This window comes from Cariama cristata, unplaced genomic scaffold (genome assembly GCF_000690535.1).
Source record: "Cariama cristata isolate BGI_N322 unplaced genomic scaffold, ASM69053v1 scaffold11780, whole genome shotgun sequence".
In the NCBI taxonomy this organism is placed as follows: Eukaryota; Metazoa; Chordata; class Aves; order Cariamiformes; family Cariamidae; genus Cariama; species Cariama cristata.
This window is the reverse complement of record NW_009595340.1, coordinates 80,939-101,373: the sequence shown is the minus strand read 5'-3', so window position 1 is coordinate 101,373 and position 20,435 is coordinate 80,939. Positions and strand designations below refer to the sequence as shown.

At 44.0% G+C, this 20,435-nt stretch overlaps 1 protein-coding gene across 2 annotated transcripts in view; it reads left to right on the top strand.

The window, feature by feature from the left end:
- The window catches only part of PHACTR1 (phosphatase and actin regulator 1), a 74,861-nt gene that overhangs the window by 2,546 nt on the left and 51,880 nt on the right, over positions 1–20,435 (top strand). Inside the window, exons 2-5 of one of the 2 annotated variants that reach the window (XM_009701718.1) lie at positions 4,752–4,937; positions 5,956–6,162; positions 16,019–16,349; positions 17,147–17,149. In XM_009701718.1, the coding sequence (XP_009700020.1) occupies positions 4,752–4,937; positions 5,956–6,162; positions 16,019–16,349; positions 17,147–17,149 (727 nt within the window). The remainder of the gene's footprint in view (positions 1–4,751; positions 4,938–5,955; positions 6,163–16,018; positions 16,350–17,146; positions 17,150–20,435) is intronic. The other variant, XM_009701726.1, reaches the window with a different exon arrangement.

The window sequence follows — 20,435 nt, the reverse complement described above, 5'->3', positions numbered from 1 at the left end:
CTGTATAAACTGACACCCTGACCTGTTTGCTTCAGGGTTTGCTGGCTTTTCGGTGGACTTTGTGTCACCCAGCAGGTGACAGTTAGCAGAGTGCAGAAAGTCCCAGTGTTCACACATGGGAGAGTCGCTGCAGTCCAGCTGCTCTGTTTGGGAAACAAGAAATGCTTTTAGCACTTCAGTGACCCAGTCAAGGGAAACCACTCCAGACTGAACTGCAGAGCTCTCTTCTTGGCAAGGGCCAGACTCATGACTGTATCGGTTTCTGTCATCTTCCCTTTCTGGGGTTCTGTGACTTGAGTCTTCTGAAAACATAGGCAAAGGCTGTAATTTTTTCAAATACAGTGTACTTTTGGAAAAATAGTAAGTTGAAGAAGTATCTGATGAGGCACCTGCTGTTCTAATAGTTTGTGGGCAGGCAGTGCCGAGACGTTAAAGATACAGCTTCCACCCGCAACGCAGAAGGAAAACTCACATTTTTGCTGTACCATTGCTCCTCCACATAGATAAACAGCTTTGATTTTCACATGGAGGTGTAACCGTCCCAAAAGCGTCTGTCGTTAGAGTTGCCCACTGTTCCATGATGCCAGTCAAAGAATTAAATCTACTTGTAGTATTTTGATACCTCTTCTTTTATCTGAACATAGATGAGATTACCTGTAGTGAGAAATTTCTGACTATGTGTAGTGTAGCGTGTAGTGATTGCTTGCTTCAGAGGCAATGGTACAATGGTTCTTCAAGGAAGCATAGGCAGTCGACATCTTTTACGCTTTGGCATTTTTATACTCTCTGTCTAATCAAAATGATGGATGTAGACCTAAACTTCAGGTTACCTAAATCCTGGCAGGATTTGGACGTGTTGCACTTAGGTGCTAAGACAAGTTTTGTGGCAGTGTGTGAGCCTAAGTTTGAAGAAATGGCTTTGGTAGTGCAGCAAGGAGGAAGGCATGGGAGCCACCAGAGAGCCAGTTGTGCTGCAGTGAAACCACAGGTTGAAAGGTTTTGATCTCTGCCAGAAGCAGGGAGGACATCCATATGTCTCAACTCCATGGGATCCCCCAAAATCGGGGGTCTGCTGAGAGGCTGAAGTCAAGGAGGATCCTAGCCGCAGTGCTAAGGTAGCCCCCAAGGCTAGGAAACAGCCCTGAGGACAGGTCTTGACCACATACAAGAACACTCAGTTTTCCATCCCCTGCCCCATAGAGGCCGTGGCCAAGAAGGACATGAATTTTTCTCTGCCCTTCCTAGCCTTTGCCTTCAGGAATGCTTGCCTGGACAGTCTCACTTGAGAGCAGGCAAGTACTGAAGGAAACAACCCAAAGTGGAAAACAGCCCAGGATTTGGAGCTCTCCCCATCATTTTTACTTCCATAGCCATTTGTTTGTGGAAGGAGCACATGAGCATGGCACTTTTCAGGTATGCGAGAACTTCTCTGGCTCACGGTATTCAGTGAAAAGACACAGTGAGAGGGTAGGCAGAGCTCCGACGTAAAGAACGGCAAAAGGACTGCTCTGTGCCTGGTAGCGTGATGCGCTGCAGGCTGCTTCGCACCAGGCAATTTTTAAAAAGCACCTGAAAGTGGAAATGGCAGGCAATTTCAGGATACAAACCGTGCTCAGGGGGCACGCGTTTTGAACATTACCATCTATGCATTTCTGGGCCTTCATCCCATGCTGTTATTTTCACATGCTAAGGTGAATCACACTGTCCAGGCAGAGTCCTCTGCATCAGGGAGTTTCCTCTGAGGTCCTGTTTCTTCGGTGACCTCAGGTGTGTGGAGCCTCTGGAGCGAAGGAGGAGCCACATTCCTGTGCTCCGCTCCCTGCGAGGGGAAGCCTGTCCGGACCCAGGCGCAGCCGGCATTGTCAGAGCTCCTGCATTTAGGGGAAGTCATTCTCCACTAAGGAGCATCAGGCTCTCTGAAAACACAGCAAAGGATTTAGCAAGTGTGAGAACAAAAGATTACATACCTTATCGCTGTGCAAAATTAACTTTAAACTCATAGCCAGTTCCTGAAGACTAGTCGATTGAACCATGTGTATGTAATAATTGCTTTACCGGGATTCTTTTCATTTGTGTGTTGGCTAACCAGAATAGCTTTTAGTACTTTAAATATAACAGGTAATTTACCTCTTATATCTGGTTGAAAAGCATGTCTCTGATCCAGGATTAATTCACACTAAGATATTCTTCACTCTACAAATTATTTTATCCACATTTTTGATCTGTTTGCTGTACTTGAGCAGCTCCCCGTGTAGCTCTTCTGAGATCTGATTTGGGGTGTATATTTCAGTCATGGTTCTGTGTCATGTCTGATGATTTCATTCAAATCCAAGGACGAGTTTTAGAGTCTAAATGAAGATTAGAGATAGTCAGAGATAAGATTAAAAGAGGTTATGCTGCCAGTACGGAGAGCTGTCATGCTTGTCATTATAGCCAAAATTTCATCTCGTGTTTTACTTTTTTGCAATCATAAACCTTCAACGGGTCATTTGAATGCTGTCTTCTTAAATCATGCTGAATATACCTTGAGAAGTGCACAGTGCGCTTAAGACAGTGAGATTTCAAGATGCTCAGCATGTTACGATAAGCATCCCACTTCATTAAAAATGTGTAGGCATGCCTGCAAAAAATAAATGTTACTGGTTTTACCATGCATACTTTTTGTCTGCTCACAGTTACAGTCAAATTTAGTCCCGCAGTGAATTAATGAATATTGCTGGACGCAGTCACCGCCTTTCATTCACAAAAGAGTTGCTCTGCATAAGAAACAGTTACGCTCTGTCATGAAACCAGGTAACTGAGATGACAGCAGCCCCTGTCCCAAACACATGTCAAGGTGCTGCCTGGGGAAATAAGCAGGTTTGTATTGAATGACCACGGTAGTTAGGAGGAGACTGTGCTGAGAACAGTTGGCCAAAACCTTCACTTTTGATTAATGTGGCCACCTTTTAGCCAGCTCAGTTGATTGCTCTGAAAGCCATGGGTCGGGTTTCTGTCTAGTATGATGTGACTGTGGACCGTAATAGCTCTCTGGGTCTTCAAAAAGCCTCCAGCAAAACCAGGAAAGTCAAGACCTTGGTATTTCTCCTAATTCCAAAATAAGCAAGAGACCATCTTCACTCACTGTAGAGAAGCTTCAAAAGGCAGAAACATAATTCTGAATACTTACTAGCTAACGTACTTTCAGACTTGTTAACTGCTGTGCCCTAACACCTAACTGAGACTGAATTTTTTTTTTTTCCCTCTTTTCAGTGTTGTTTTCCAAAGTGTTTTGCACATCTTAGCCCTGTGAGGGGAAAATGTGCACTCACTTGAATGATGTGCGTCTGTGCTCAGCACATTAAGCAGTAATATGGCTGATCAGAGGTGCCCAAAAATCAAGAACCGGATCCTGAAATCCTGAGTTTGACTTAAAAAAAATAATTTAAATGCATAGTAAAATTAGGCTCCATTTATTTGCCTACTGGTTTTTAGCCTTACAGGTCACATTCTGGGTATATATTTTCAGGCTTCCACGCATAACCATAGGGGCTGAACACTTTCCTTTATAAAACTGTAATTGAGATATCCATGCAGTCGTTGCCTCCAGGTACCAGAGTGCTGTGCATAACAAGTTCTGAGATAAAAATCATGCGGATTGACACCATAGAGAATGATCTGATCCCTCGCCTCTGTTCTTTATTATTTCTAATGTGAAGTCGGCATTTGATGGGACAGAAACTACCAGCTGCTGTTACAGAAATTTTGCTCAGATAGAGGAGATATTGTTAGTAACTTTGAAAACAGACTTTCTAAATGGAATCTGCTATATCCCAGTATCAAGACCTTACACTTGGCAACTATAAAAATTATTCTCTCCCTTACTTAAAATCTTGATGCTGGGAGCTGTAATGCTTTTATTTGTGTATAAAATAGGGACATACTTCTGTGATTTTGCTTGTGTCCCTTATAGCATAGAAATTGGTATAAGTGAAGAGAATAATTCTTGTTATTAGTATTAAAATTTTATAACTTGCATACTGTGTATATTAGTATTCTTTAAGAAAACTCCATAGCTTTACTTCCAGCCCATTCTCTTTCCTGACTTCCCAGCTTCAACAGAGACAGAGGGAAAATCTATTCTGTGGCCCTGGATGGGGCTGCATGGCCCCATGGATGGAGGATGGTCAGGAACCATCCAGCTTAGGTCATGGATCATAATGACCATCCTAGGGTAAGCAAAGGATCAACACAGATATTTGACAGATCTTTCCCAAATCGTAATAACCCCTTAAGGCAAGTGGAATGCTGTCAGACTTCTGTGAAACAGGCGTGGAGAGAACATCAGAATCGGACATCTCCACAAGTTGTATTTTTGAGACACAAGCCATATTGTTTTGATCCTTATCCCTGTGTCTTCTGCACTGTGGTGGGTTGGCCCCAGGTGCCCACCGCAGCCAGTCTGTCACTGCCCTCCTCAGCTGGGCAGGGGAGAGAAATGGCCAGCGGTAGGTCCATCTTGGAGCAGACTGGCATTGGCTCTGTCGGACATGAGGAAAGCTTCCAGCAGCTTCTCACAGAAGCCACCTCTGTAGCCCCCCACTGCCAAAACCTCACCACACAAACCCAATACCTGTATACATACAAGATCTCAGTTCAGGTTCCTCATTTGGGAGCAAGCTAATGGAGATCGCAGATTTCATTTTAAATTCTTTCTGTATCTTATTTATGTGTCTTCCATTGTCATTATGCTTTCCTCCAACTATGAACAGATGGGGAACTTTCCATACCAAATGAAGAAGGAGCTTTGGAGAATGGGCAGCCTCTGGGCTCTGGGCAAGTGCTGAGCTCCAGCCAGGTATCCCTGCCAGCCCTAGCAGAACTGGAGTCAGGTCCAGCATCTGGGGAACCCTGCTCATACGAGGTGCTCCCGACCACAGAGATCATGGATGGGACAGGTAACATCTTGTTTACATTATGATGTAGATACTCTAAGCTGTTTGAAACAAGTTTTTGACTTGTAGCGTTTGGTGTCTAGCCCTGAGAAATCCTCATTGAAGACAAAGGTCTTCTGCTGGAGAAGGAGTTGACAGCATATGGATTGTCACTGGATGCTCCACGAGAAATTTTGACTGACTTGGCGTAGAAGTAACCTCTACTTCTACACAAGCAACCTCTTTGTGAGTAAGGCAAAGTCCCTGCGCTTTGTGAACATTTAAGAGTAGATTTCTAACTCTCTGGCTGCATCTCAGCTGTGCCAATGAGCTCTAGAGCAGAGAGCTGACAACATTTTTAAACCCTAGGGTACAACATTGTGCCCTTTAACTGCCACGTGGTGTTGGATGACATTCACACCACACGTCTTTCAGTAGCTAACATAGCCAGCTGCCCTGCCCTAGGTGAGGCTGTCTGCTTCTTCCCCAGCCCATGCGGAGAGACAGCAATGCTGTACGTGCAGGTTAGCTCCTCTTTCTGCATCACTTAATGCTGAGAGTTGTGGACAAAGGTCAGGTGAGGAGAAGTGACTGGTAGAGGTGTTCTTCCATGATCTTGAACAGCTATGCAGCCTCTTTGAAATGGAGTAGACCCTGTGAGGTGCTTTTACATTATAGGATAAGTTTAGAGACCACCTGCTAATGTATCTGGTCTGAGCAAGCTGTGGTGACAGACCATCTGAGATGTGACATTTTAAAGGCTCTTGATTTGTGCTCAAGATGTGGGAATATGTCTCAGCCTGGCATAAGGGAGCTGGCTTCTGTCAGCGGTAATGGGAAATTCGGCTGTTGTGTGGATGTGTGTTACTCTTTCTTTTTCTCTCTCTCTCCCCTCCTTTCTATGTTATATGATGTTTCAGTGAAATCTATTAGTCGTTCTTAATCTGCATTGCTGCGCTGCTTTTCTTGTCTTACTGCGGCTGTATCCGCTGCTGCTTTGCTCGTAACGTTGTTGCGTCTGTGATGTGGTTGTGTCCTCCAGTGTCTGAAGAGAGCCCCACATCCAATGAATCCGGCGTCCTCCTGTCCCAAGATCCTACAGCTAAGCCAGTCCTGCTACTTCCCCCCAAAAAATCTGCTGCTTTCCCTGGAGACCATGAGGACACCCCAGTGAAACAGTTGTCCCTCCTCAAACAGCCCCCTGCCCTGCCTCCTAAACCTATTGCCAGGATTGCCAGCCACTTAACTGGTAAGTAGGTCTTCCTGGACCCTCAGCACCACCATTTCCCTTATAGGAAAAACCTGCCCTTACAGCAAGGTTCTCGATGTCCTTCCTCCTCCTGTAACGCTGTTTGCACGTGGTGTTGTGTGTACTGGTGACATATCTGTGTTGTACCTAGGGCAGGGATCACGAAGCATCTTCAGACTATACCTTCATCAAGGTTGCTTCAGGGCATTTCCTCTCTCGGCTGTAATTACCTAAGACTGCTGCTGCATTTCCAAACCCTCCTCACTCTTAGTCATCAAGACTTACCATCACCATAGAAATTGCAGGATGTGCTTTGATGGGAAAGGAAGTATCAGGCAAATACTAGGATATCTTTAAATGCCTTTAATGAGAAAAGGGATGAGAGCTGAGGGGAAAGGGAGAGTTTTGCTTTCTCCTTTTGCCCTTTGTTGCCTCTCCCCTCAACTGCCATCTGGGCAGGTTCCCCTGCACACACTCTCTCTCTTTCCATAGGTTTGTCTTTCACTTGGCCCCCTGATCCTTACGGTTTGCTTCCCTGCTCACACTGCCTGCCCGCCTGCTCCCCCTTTCCGCCCCTGCTCTGACTGCTCCCCTCCCACTGGTGAGTCTTGCTGATGATGGGCAGCTCCAGTTCCCAAGGACCAGGATTCTGGTGTCCTGCAGTTTATTCTGCGACTCGTCTCTCACTGCATGGCAGCTAGCAGCACTAGACAATGCAGGCTCTTTTTTCATGTTCCAGATGTTTTCACAAGTGTCCAGGCTCTTTGGTATTCAAAGCTCTAGGTATGTGTGGAGGGAGGATTGGTGGGTCTTCTCTCTCCAGTCCCTCATTTAGAGCACTGAAGCAAAGGATGGCTACATTTACACAGACCAAAAAAGGTTCCCTAAATGCTTGCGTGCACCTTTTGAACAGTTTGCTCATAATTGCAGCTACCACCTAGGAGACAGCTCTTCAAAACCCTGAGTTCAGGATGAGGTGTGGTGCATCTCTGTACTGGGGCAGCTACTGGTCTTCTCACTGGGCCAGTCTTCTTGTGTTAATGCTGCCCTGATCTTTTCAGGGCTGATATGAGAAATGCTCATCCCGCATTAATACATTCTAGATTTATTTTTTTTCTTGCCAGTTAATACGCATTTTATTCAGGTTAAGCTATAGATCAGGGAAGAGCTCATTAGGAAAGAGCATGTTCTGGTTTTCTCTCTTATCTCTATGTAGTCTTTTCATGTTTCTGTTTGGATGACCACACAGTTTTGTTCTGTATAGTTTTGTTCATTTTATGTGAAATCTCTTTACTTTCTTGCTTACCAAAATCTACACATAATGGTTAATATTTTTGTCTTATATTGCAAACTGAATGGGCAGTTCAGCAGCCTGCAAAGCCAGGCAGCAGTATTAACGGCTTCAAGTGAGGACAAAACCGGCTTCCTATGATCTCCCACAACACTCTGTCCCAGTTACAAGAAGCTGCTCAGAAATGAGGCCAACATGGAAAAAATAAAAAAAAATAGTAATAGCATAGGAAAAAACTCAGGTACGAAATGTCCTTCATTAATAAGCCTTTCTTTTGTAAGAGATAGCAGAAGAGTCAAAGAATCAGGGCTTCTGGTGTGGCTATTTTTGCAGCTGGAAATTTTGGGTGAAGTAGAATCAGGCTCAAGCTATCAACATAAGTCAATTGCTTGATGGTGACAACTTCCCAGTGAAAGTGAAACAGAACTGTGACTTCTCTTACTTTGTAGTGGCCTTTAGCGGTCCCTTATCCAGTCTTAAATAACCTCTTGTATGTGCACATAGACAGACTCTTGTACGTGCATACACAGAACCCTCAGTGAAAAGGAACAGAGATTCAGATTTAGTCATGGGGCCCTAATTTAATAGACAGTTATTCCTGGTGGAACTGAAAGCCTCATTTATACATACCTTATAAATAAAAGTATTAAACTTAGTCTTAAGGGTCCATTTACTTGGTGGTCTAAAGGATATATGTGTTGTTCAGTGCCTTATGTTCTCCACTGGTAATTATCTTAGCATGTATACTCTTTGGAAATGAGCAATCAATCCTAATGAAGCACCCTCATCAGTGAGAAGCAGAATTAATGCTATTCTTTTACTAATTACTCCAGAGACATCCTCAGCTTGTGTGTGAGAAAACAAGTAAAATCTGAATTCTGACGTTCGAGGTGAAGACTTTTCTGTTCTTGTTGCATACCCATTTTTCTACTGAAGATTTTGTGAGAATTTTGAAGGACAAATTAAAACCTACTGGGCATGGCTAATGGAGAGTGACAGTGATTTAATGGGCTGGTAGCTCTGTTCAGTAAGACTGCGAGGGGAGATGTGATCTTGTGAAGGGTTCAGGTACACATCTGAAAATGCAGAAGTGCCTGTTAACTTCTGTCTTAGCTAGATATGTATGTGTATGTGTGCGTATGTGTATTTATTTAATAGAAACATGTGTTATACAAACAGATATTATAAAATCACTACAGGTGTGGTCAGCAGCAAAAAAAAAAAAAAGAGAAATATTTTAAATACAAAACTTGAGGAAAGAAAAGCTTCCTTTGAGTCTGACCACCTTCTTGCTTTGAACTTATCCCAAAGTTCTTCAGTAAAGAAGAATGAAGACAGAATGAAGGCTGATTTGCAGAGTTTGGCAAAGGACTTAATACAGGTTTTAGAAATGGAAAAGAAACATTCCTCACCTCTGAAGGCATTTGTGAACCATCTCAATCATCTATCTACCTGTGCCAAGACAAAGATTAACCTTTCTCTCCATAAGAAATGCACATAAAAGAGCAGGCCTAAAATAAACATGGAAGAGCACATTTAAATTGGGGAGGATGAAAAGAAAAAAGTAGTTTTAAAGGCGACAGAAAGAGAGAATTGCCTCTAGCAAATGTAAATCACACAGCCTTGGCAGGCGGCTTCTCAAGGCTGAGGTACTGTAGGGACGGGACGGTGCCAAAGGACAGTGCAGCGACAGAGCCAAGAGCAGACTGCAGAGCAGCCACTGGGACTGGTGCCACCACCACTGCAGAAGATGCTCTGCCTCACACCATCTCCCATCCTCTTGATGCTACCGCCTCCACAGGGAACGTCCCTCTCGCTGCACTGGATGTGGAAGTACCCATGCAGCCCTAGGAGACAGGCAACCCTAAGAACAAACATCGTCCTTCACTGGTTTGGTACTGTTGTTCCGCTGCTCTGCATTTCCTGTTGGCCAGTCACCTCCTGGTGACCCTTTTCGCTGGTTTTCAGGTACCATTATTATTAGACAATGTTCATGGGCAGAATTTCTTTCATCATTTTAGTTCTCTGATATCCACGCGCAGAACCCAGACATTTAGGACAACACTGGCAGCCCCCTCCGTTGAAAATGTAGGAGGAGCTGAAATAATCCTGGGACCAAATTTAATCGGGCTGCTGGGATCAAGTTCCCAGATTATTGTAAAATTTTTAATGGCCAAAAGTGACAAGAAGAGTGGTCGTATCAGATTTGATAGACAGCAGACCCCAGTGTTGTAAACCTCCTTTTGATCTTGATTCATTAAGCTGTTACTTCTCATCAGCACAGATAATGTTTTCTGAAATTAATTAGATATTTTCCATTCAAACAACTGAATCACCAGTAACCCATAAAGTCCCCTAAAACATCAGAGAACAAAATATGTACCACTAAGCTGGGATCTCAGCAACAGCAGATTATATTTGAGCCCAAATACAGTAGGGTGTAGACTTCATCCTATCTGGCCACTCAGCTATTGTATTTAAGCTTTGAGAAACCTTTTGCATTTGCTTGCTTTCTTCATTCGAGATTTTGAGGAGGGGCATAGCACATTTTTAGTTCCAAGACTGTGCTTTCTAGTTATGTCTCTGCAGAGTAAGAACTAATTCATAATTAGAGGCAGACATTTAACAGGGTAGGAAATGTTACAGGTCCCCAAAAGTTACTTCTGATATTGCAGACAAGCCAAGGATGAGGTTTGAGAACATGGATGCCTGGTGTCCTGCTGCATTGCCACAACACAGCTGGTTGTTAGTTACAGCATTATAAAAGTATTTACAACTCCAATTTATCTGATAAATATTCTGTGCAATCTTTTATAAAGCAACAGTCGTAAGGCTCCTCTGTAGCTGAGCCTAAGACTTTATCCACAAGCTTCCTGCTCTGTGATGCTACCTCCTGCTGCCTGCACTTGGCAGGCTGCGTTCGTGAAGACGGGTTACATTAACGTGGAGGCAATGGACAATTCTCTTTTCACTGTGTGCTTGAGGGAGAAGCAGCAGAGCAAAAGCAGCCCTCCTTCACCCACACCCCCAGGTTCTCGTGGGAAACTGGACCCTGATGCGGTTGCTGTCTCCATCCTTCCTCTGCCTGCTGCTACCTGGAGGGAAGTACCTAGCGCGTACAGGCATCAGGAAATCATCTCGTCTTTGAAACCCTTTTCAAGACTCTGCATGGGAATTAATGCAGAGCTGCACTTTTCAACCTTTAGGCTAAGCATGCTTTGCTTGTGTTCTCCAAATTCAACTTGAACCTTCGATGCATACATGGTGCAGAAGAACAGCAAAGAATTTCTGTCTCAAGTCTTCCCTGAAGACATGGCTGTAGATCTTGCTGTAGTCAGCAGGAGATGCATGGCAAATCTTTGAGAAAGGTTTTTGACTTGTCTTTTTGAATCTGCTCAAAAACTCATTGAAATAAGAAGAGAGACTCTCGCTCTTCAGGAACAAGTGATTCCTGGAGAGAAGACCTGAAAAAGTAAAAGCTCCTTGTCCAGATGCTACCAGCAAATACCAGCCACAGCACCTCATTTCCACCATGGAGTTCCTTCCACAGGCCATGCTGGGTTTTACACTTTTTTTTCTTTGCACATTGCTTTATGGAATTAATTACTTGGATGGCATTTAAAAAGTAATTTGGTAACTTTATGACGAGTTGTATTACTTGTAGTTGTATATAGTACAGCAAAGGTCACTGTGTAAGGTCGTTCCGGTCGGAAGGAACCTCAGGCAGCCTCTAGTCCAACCTCCTGCTCAAAGCAGGGCCAGCTATGGGATCAGACCAGGTTGCTCAGGGCTTTGTCCAGCTGGGTCTTGAAAACCTCAAAGGATGCCAGCTGCCCAACCTGTCTGGGCAAACCTGTTCCACTCTTTGGCTCTTCTCCTGGCAGGAAGCATTTTCCTTATAATCCAGTCTTGAACCTCTTCTGTTTCAGTTTTTGCCCACTGTCTCTCCTCCTCCTACCATGCACCACTGTGCAGAGCCTGGCTCCCCCTTACTAATAGCCTGCTCACAGGTACCAGAAGGCTGCTCTGAGGCGTTCCCCCCCACAAGCTATCTTTTCTCCAAGCTGAACAAGCCCCAGTCCCTCAGCTTCATCTCACAGGTCAGGTGCTCCAGCCCTCAGCCATTGCGGTCACCCTCTGCTCAGCTCATTCTGGGGTGTTGATGTCTTTCCTGGGGGATCCTAAGCATGGCACAGTAATCTAGATACAGTCTAAGGAGCGCTGGCTAGAAAGGGAATAATCCCTTGATCTCCTGGCTGTGCTTCTACTAGTACAACCCAGGAGGCCACTGGCCTTCCTTGTTGTCAGGGTACAATGCTGGCTCCTGTTTGGCATCACAAGGAGTCAGGAAAGAGCATTTCTGCCACTGGCAGGATAGCAAACACAGCCAGCTCTGCCACTAGCCCAGGATTCCCAGGCATGCCCTCTATCTGCATGCAGTAGTCGTGCTGGGGCAGAATTTGAGGATTTTAATGACCTTTTCTACCAGCCCTGCTATTTGCTGCCATACATCCAGAACTTCCTAGCTCCCTGTCTGCAACAGTTGGATCTGCAACATGTTCCAACCAACTCTCCAGCCACCTTCCATCACTAGGAAGCATCAGACTTGGTGTAGTTGGTGTACAGCTCCAGTGTACCACAAACACATCAGAAGAACCACACGTGAGCAAACCTGTGCAGCAAACAAAAGTGTATTTACTTATCTCCTCAAAACGCAAAAGGAGATTCAGCAACTGTAGGTATTATTAAAATGATCTCTGTGGAAGGGGTAAGGGCTGACCTGCCAGTCAAAGGTCTGATGTGCAGCAAATACTGTGGCATCCACAGCTATCTTTTAAGTAATTTATTGTCATCAGCAGTGGGAAAGTTGATGTCTAACATCTCTTTCATCAATTCTGGCACAGTTATTACTTAACCGTGCACAGTGCTGAGTGGTCACAACCCTGCTGGGAACCAACATCTTGCAAAATTGCTCATTATTCTCTTGAGCATGAAGAACCTGAGCCAAAAGAGATTAATCAGACTTGCACACCTGGCTTCACACAGTTTGCTTCTCTTCTGTCACAGGAGTGCTTTGTGCAGTGATTTAAGACTCTGGCAATCTTCCACTGAGAAGACACTTCTCACAGATTCCTTGTTCGTATTTCCCCTGTCCAGCTTCTTATTCATCTACAGATGTCCATGTCTGATGGATATTCCATGCTGGAGACAATAACTGTTTCCACCCCTGGCTCAGAAATCACGTATGTTGTGAAATTAAAACAAATTAAAACAAACAGAGGAAAGAATGGTAAAACGCAGTCATCTCACTCTTACACGCAGGGAGAAGACGATTGCAGTTTCCAACAGCGTGCCTGGAGCCCATGGGTTTGAGCAAGGCCCCATTTGTTCAGCACACTCGCTGATCTGGCCACGCAGTAGAACTTGCAGTACACGGTCTCTGTTACTGATGTTGGTGAAGATATACTGTTACGTATCCGAGTGAATGGCTCGAACTCTCCTCCCATTGCAGTCCTTCTCCTTGTAGCCACTTTTTTACAGACAAGTAGAATTCTCCCAAAGGTGAAGGGCAGACAAGTAGGTTTAATACCTCTGATTCATGTTCAAGGCTCTATTTAGCTATTAGGACCATATTCAGGCTACAGGCTCAAGGACTTGAGTGAAACACAGTCGGTCTGAATAAAGCTTTACATTAGAAATAATGGACAAGATTTTTTACAGATGTCCAGTGGAGTCACCCAGCACTGATACCACTGAAAACATGTTGATATGAAGGATTTCTTTAAATGTCAGTGGAAACTAAAGGTCCATACCTTTGTTGTGAGGAGTGGAAACCAAAGTATGCGCATCTGATTCATGATGGAGTATGCAGTTACTCGGGATAATTAAGCTAGACTTGTTCTCCTGTGCAACTCCAAAGCTGCAGTGCCTATGTCACAACTCTACTAGATGAACGCTTGCACCAGAAAGGGAAAGAAATTTTCACTATATTTTTAGAAGAAAGATGGAAGGATTCCCGTTTGCTTTATACCTGAGCCATTTGGTGTGTTGAGAAAGGGAAAGAAATTTTCACTATATTTTAGAAGAAAGATGGAAGGATTCCTGTTTGCTTTATACCTGAGCCATTTGGCGTGTTATACTCACTCCCAACATACAGTATTGCTCTAATCTCCAGGATCACAGAAGGCAGCAAACCCAATTGATACTTCCAGTTATTCTTTTGTCAGAAGCAAGAGATTCCTGCAGTTGGGATCTCTTTGAAGTCACCTCTAAGGATGACTGCCCTGCCTCATACTCAGAGTGGTGAGATGGCCAGGCACAGGCACTGTCAGACAAGGACTTTAGTTGGGATACAGCAGAAAAGGATCTAAAACCAACAATCAAACCTGCACTTTTCAAAATGGAAGTGCAGATCTCAGTGTAGTCTTTGAAATTTGGGACCAGCTCTAGAAGTGAAATTGCCTGGAGCACAAATGTATGAAAACATTTTGTTACTACGAATACCGTAGGACCCTTATTCTCAGGGCTTTATACAATTTACTCTTTACTTTTTCTGTTATTTACCTTTTATTGAAGAGATGTGTTCTTTTATGCAGGATACAAAGAGGAAATATACACAAATAGTGTGTATGTAAGAAAAACACGGTAACTTGGAGACCTTCCTGTGCTTGAATAGAAAATCCTGAAAGTCTTTTTTTCTACTGTACAGAAGGCGATCTGCTTTAGAGGGGAGGGCAGCGCCCTGTGCTTTGGCAATCCCATGAGTTAGATCTCAGCCTTGGTGGAGCCATCAGAAGAATTTTTGCCTTCAAGAGACAACATGTCAAGTGGATATGATACTGCATGGAAAGCTGAAAGACTTGGATTCTACTCTCTATAACTCTCCCACTCTGCAACGTGGAAAGACCACTTTCTCTCTATGCCTCTATTTCGTCTTTGCACACCCTTTGCCTCTCCTTTGTTGTGAGCCTGTAAGCCCTTTGAAGAAAGGGAAGACTTGGTGTCAGTGTGTTGTTCCTAGCGTAGTAAAAACACTAGTATCGAGTGGATACTGTGGATGCAATGAAGCTATGACTACCACTAAAAAAAGTCTAATGACGTATCTGAGCTTGGCTCCATGCATGGTCTTTTTCCACATTACTATCCTTAATCGTTTTCAAGAAGCATTAGTGCTTGGAAGCTCTAGTATCAACCTTCTGCACCCTGGCTATTAGATATGGATACTAGTACAGGCAATACCCAAAATAGGCCAGGAGGGAGGAAAGCATAAAGAGAGTGAGGGGAAGAATAGTTAATACTAAAAAGAACCATCTGGAAAAGGACTTTAGAAATGTGATGTCCCTCAGGAGGGCGATGACCTTTGAAACCTGGAGAGCAACATCTTACTCCCAAGCTTTCTCGGGTTAAAAGAAGATTCTGACCCTTCAATTCCCTTACCATGCTACAGCAAGAAGAGTGGACTGAAGCAAAAACAGGCCAAAGATCATGCAAGCCTTGCCCGCAGAGCTGCGTTGCAGAGCCGAGCGTCTGCAGTATTCCAGGCTGGAAAGGGCCTGGCCTTCCTCCTAAACACAGACTCACAGTTGCAGCTCACAACATTTGTGTTTGTTCTCATTGTTGCTCTTAGCGTGCGTTGTGACTGTTTCCCACACCCATCTTGGGAACTACAAGCCCTCCCATTGCTTTTTGTCCCTTCTGAAAACATTTCACAGTGTGACTCCAAAAATCTCCATCCTGCCGTTGAGTCCCGGCAGAGAGGTTTGCTTGTGGAGCTCTCATTGATTTCTCATGGAAGTCAGGAGAGTCTTTACCTGGTAGGTCAACTGTGTGATTCAATAAACGTGTCCAGAGTTAAAAAGGTTAAAGTTCCATACATGAGTCCAGAGAAAAGTGGCTGCCAAGTCTTCTGTAAAAGAATACATTAATCCTAACAATCTTCTGCCCTTTATAATTTTCTCCTCCTGTACCCTTCGTTTTTCCAAACCACTCCTGTTTAGTATTCAAACCCTATTTCTTTTCTCTCTTGCCCTGTAATGTAATTTTTAACGCCAGATGTTTTGCATGTTACAAAGCTGTAAGAAATGTGACTTGCAGTAATTGCAGTGCAGTGCCTGAGAAGGATCAGGAATCCCCGAGCTTTTGCTCCAGCAGTGATGGTGGTGAGTCATCCTGTAACTTCAAACACCACAGTGCTCTCCTCCTGCTTGCGTGCCTGTTGAGCTGGAGACGTTGCGCTTACCTCACAGGGCTGTTTTGGAAGATTAGGGTTTTAAAGCGTCAAAGTGTGCCACAAGCCTTGTTAAGCATTGCTTAACGTGTTTATTAAGGGGCACGCACAGCCCTGGGATGTTTTTTGTGAGGCTCAGAAGTGCTGCAAAACAACAGTATTTTTTCTGAAGACCGTGCCAAGCACATGCTGTGCAGAGTTGTCTGTCGCAGCAGGGAAGGGGTGCAGGCTCCCGCGTTGACTAGCAAACTCAGTCCCTGCTCGCCCGGGCAGATACTTTGACCTCCATCTTACTGATGTGAAAATTAACACCAGGACCTCTCTTTCTTCTGTTTTAGATCCTGGCGCTCCTGTGAAACTGCCTTGTATGCCAGTTAAACTGTCACCTCCACTACCTCCAAAGAAAGTCATGATTTGCATGCCTTTAGGGGGGCCAGACCTCTCTCTCTCATCCTATTCCACGCAGAAGAGCTCCCAGCAGCCTTTGACCCAGCACCATCACACTGTCCTGCCATCCCAGTTAGCAGCTCACCAGCACCAGCTCCAGTACGGCAGCCATAGCCAGCACCTGCCTTCTGGGTCCAGCACGTTGCCCATTCACCCTTCAGGGTGCCGGATGATAGAGGAACTGAACAAAACGCTAGCCATGACCATGCAAAGGCTAGAAAGGTAATGGATTGACTTTTAAAATTGCATATTGATGTGCACTGTTTCCTGCTAACCTCAGTATCAGTATCACCACTTGAGTTACGTTGATGTTACTTGAATGAGACCTCACCTCTGGGGTCTGACAACTTCAAGGCAGAGTCATTGCTGCTGGGAAAGAGCCTTTCCAGGCTTGTGTGGCAAGTTTGTGGCAGAAAGGAGGAAAAGACCAAATTTCCTGAACCCCATTGTCCTGTTCAAGGAAGTAGGTAATATAGCCAGTGGAGACGATTTTAATAGGACATGCCTGACTTGCAGTATGTACTGCAGAGCACATAACTGCAGAGCTCTGGTTATGTGGAGGATTGCCAAAGGCAAGGAAAGGAAGTGGAAGATTCAGAAAAGAGCAATAAAACCCAAATGTCCCACTCAGCCAGGGTATCTGATTAGTATTACCAGTTAGCTTGAAACAGCCTATGAGGACTTCCTACGAGACACTTAGAGGGGTTTTAATACAGTATTTTAATTATTTCCATTAATTTAAATTAAATTATATGTTTGATCTTAAGATAAGCATTGAACCCATTCCACAGCAGCTACCTTCTTAGCCATTTGCATCTGGAGGAAGGTAGTACATTTGATCAAAAGTGCCTTACCCACCTTGGGGCTGTTTTATGTTACTGTCACTTGTGAGTATCTCTGAATGCTGCTCCAAATAGTCTGGGTAAGTGAAGCATGTTTCATAAATGGAAGCTGTCCTCATAGACTGCTAGGTCAGCAAGCTTTGGAAAACTTATTTTGTCTTGTAGAGGAAAATTGAGCAAGTCCCAGAATAGGGAAGGTAATCCAAAAAAATGACATATGTTCTATTTAGTACCGAGGGCAGCTTTGTAGCCAGCTTCTTCTAGGAGCATCAGATCATCCTTCTGTTAGACAGGAAGCTAAAATATTTCGTCTAACAGACAACATGCCTAATGATTTGCCCCAGTACCTCTTTGCGATAACATTGCCTTCATTATGTTGCATAGTTGAAAATAATTCGATTAGAGATGGCAGATTCTCGTTACTGCATGAAAAAGTCAGAGGACCAGAGGCTGTCCCACATCGCCAGCTAATTTTAGTACCAGGATGGCGAGACCTCTGTGGTTACGTCAGGGGGGCTAATGTTTCTGCAGCATGGGGGAATTCTCCCCTGGGGAAAAACTGCTAGGACTGTGAGGGATATTCCTATTCCCATCAGTAAAAGGGCTGTAGCAGTAGGATTGGAAAGAGCATCCACGTTGCCCCCTGTGCCCGGTGACTACCCCTGTACCTCTCACATTGCCGGCAGGGCTGGTCAGATGCATCCGTGTCACCCCAAAGCTTGGTGCCCCCAGCACAGAGGGTAGCTTGTCTCCCAAAGGCTCCTTTGGGGCTGCGCTGCGCGGGTCAGCTGTCCTGCTGCCTGGCTCACGCTGCCTGCGGAAGGCCCTTTGTTATCCTGAGCCCAGGGACATCTCTCTGAGTAGGATTTCATTGTGGCATCTGTTGCCTCACAGCAATGAATGCTCCAATTTCTAGGCATCCATCATGTTTATGTCTACAAATACATTTAAAGAAGGTGATGCTGTTGGGTTTTAACTAATAATTTGAAGCTGAAGCCCTGCTGCTTGTTAAAAACTGAATAAGCAAGGATTTGTTTCCCAATATGAAGCAATTGCTATCCTTTGCAGAAGAAAATAGGAAAAGGTTGTGGCACTGATATTGCACATTTAAAATGAAAATGAATCCTAGTTGATGATATTGCGGACAGTTGATTTTTCATAGCCTTTCTGTGTTGATTAACTATTATTTCAATTATGAAACAAAGTATTGACTACTTCAGTTATTCTCCTTGTCAAAACAAATCAATAACTTCTGCATTCACAAGAGAGAAAACAGGTGATGACTGTTTCCTTTGCAACAGTGATTGTTATTTTCATAGTATTTAGAGGCAAAAGTATTCCAAATATTTACAGATCTGTGGAGCTGACACTTGCTGTTAAATTCCTAAACTGCTTTTTCAAGCCACATTGTGATCTTACTAAATTTGCTAACTTTTCTTGAAGATTTGTGCTGATTTTTAAAATACATGTATTTAACTTGGGAGAGGATTATTTGCACCAAATGCCACTGTTTTCTAGTATTTTTGACAGTAGTTCTTTTCCCTTAATTGTATAAAATCTGGATTAAACCCAATTGAGATCATACTGCAGTATTTGTCATTGGACACTTCAGCCCAGAAGTCTTGAGGGCCTGGTAAAACTGCAGAGATCCTAGATCTGCGTTCCTCTGTTTAAAAGCTGGTGGTGTGCTCACATCCGTTGAGTGCCTAGAATATGCGGTGACATGCCGAGCTTTACTGTTCCTCCAAGGTAACGGTGTCCTGGGTCCCTGCAGTTAGGTCAGGAACCCTGAGATGAGACAGACCGAGGAGTTTCTGAGGCACCTTCTGGGGAATGCGAAGTTCATTGTCAGCATTTATTTTTGCTGATCTCAGTCTTTATCTTGAAAGAATACTACAACTTTGTAGAATAATTGCCATGATGCTGTAGTAATAATGCTGCCAAGTCTGGTAATTTGGGGGATTATTTAGAATAGTATTTTGTTTTTAATAAGGGAGGATCATGTAGACAAGTGCAGATCAGTTTTCTACTCTAAATTTTTTCTTTTTTTTTCCTTCCCTGTGTCTAGTTTCTTTGGTCCTGGTGCAGTGGAAGCTTCTCAAGTCTCTTAAACTCCATTGGTATTCAATGAATCCATACGCTGTTTATATCAATTCCACATTTTGCCCAGTAAACTTTTCTTAGACCTCACAAGTCTTCTCTCCACCAGGACTGTGAGCGTGGACAGGAACAAAAAAAGACCAAAACATCCACTTCCTCTAGTGTCCTGGTTTGGCTAGATTTTTTGCTCTCACGGATGAGGTCTCTGGAATTGGGATACTTGAAATCGGTGCTTTGCCAATGAGCCAGACGCTTGCCAGAGAAAAATGAGCTGTGTCTTTGTACCGACCTGGAAGCCAGGAGTTACTTTGCTGTCTTTGACCTTGAGAAAGCTAGTCTACCTCTGTTTTCCCCTCTGCAGGAGTGGTTGCATGTTACTGCCTCACTTAGATCTGCTGCATATTAATAAGTTAATGTCTTAGGGTACATTAAAAGCGTATAATAGCTATTCAAGTCCCAGTTGTTCTTATGGCTTAAAATGGCAGTTAATTCCTGGATTTTTTTATTCGGTTTTATTACAGACATTATAGAACATTAAGTTCATTTACACACTTAACACTTTTGATTGCAAACATTTTCTGGTACTCGTAACATCGATTCATAACCTATTCTCAGAAGGGCAATCTGTCCCTTGTCATAGTGTGACTATTATGACATGTCATTTGTGCTGCCAGTTTTGCCTCTATTTTCCCTGATAAATTACCAGCTTTGTGATAGATTAAGTTGAAACAGCGAAGAGTATAATTTCCACATAACCTTTTTTCTGCAACCTCTGTTGCCAATTTGTGCCCTACTGCAAACGACTTTCCCCTTCAGCCCACAGGATGTGTGTCAAGCTCAAGTAAGACTCCAGATTCAGGCATCATTTTTTACCGTTTCAGCATGCATTTTGAGAGTTGGTGAAAGTCTGGTAAGCCCTGCCACCAAAATCCGCAGAAGGTTTCATCCTCCTGACTGAAATGATTTTGAGAAGAAAGACCATGCCCAGAGGCCACGTGTCGTGAACAGCAGCAAAAGAAGCTTTAGAAACCCTCTCATGCCACTGGAGTGTATCTCTAGTTTTGACTTAGGGAGGCATCTTCTTGATCTCAAGGAACCTTGTTTTCTGCCTTGCCCATATAGTTCTCATCTGTCTGATAAGATGACAATTAATTCCAGTTACTCCATGGGTTCTTGTACACTAGGAGCTGAATCAAGGCCTCCGTTTGTTCAACGTATGTACTAAAGAGCTGTTAAGTGGCAATATCTCACTCTGGGCTAGAATTGCATCTGCGGCAGAGCAGTGAAAAATCACCGTGTCCAAAAAGGCAATGTGTGAGACCCCTTCCTCTGGGACACCCAGTTCAGCTTCAGACTGTAGATTTAT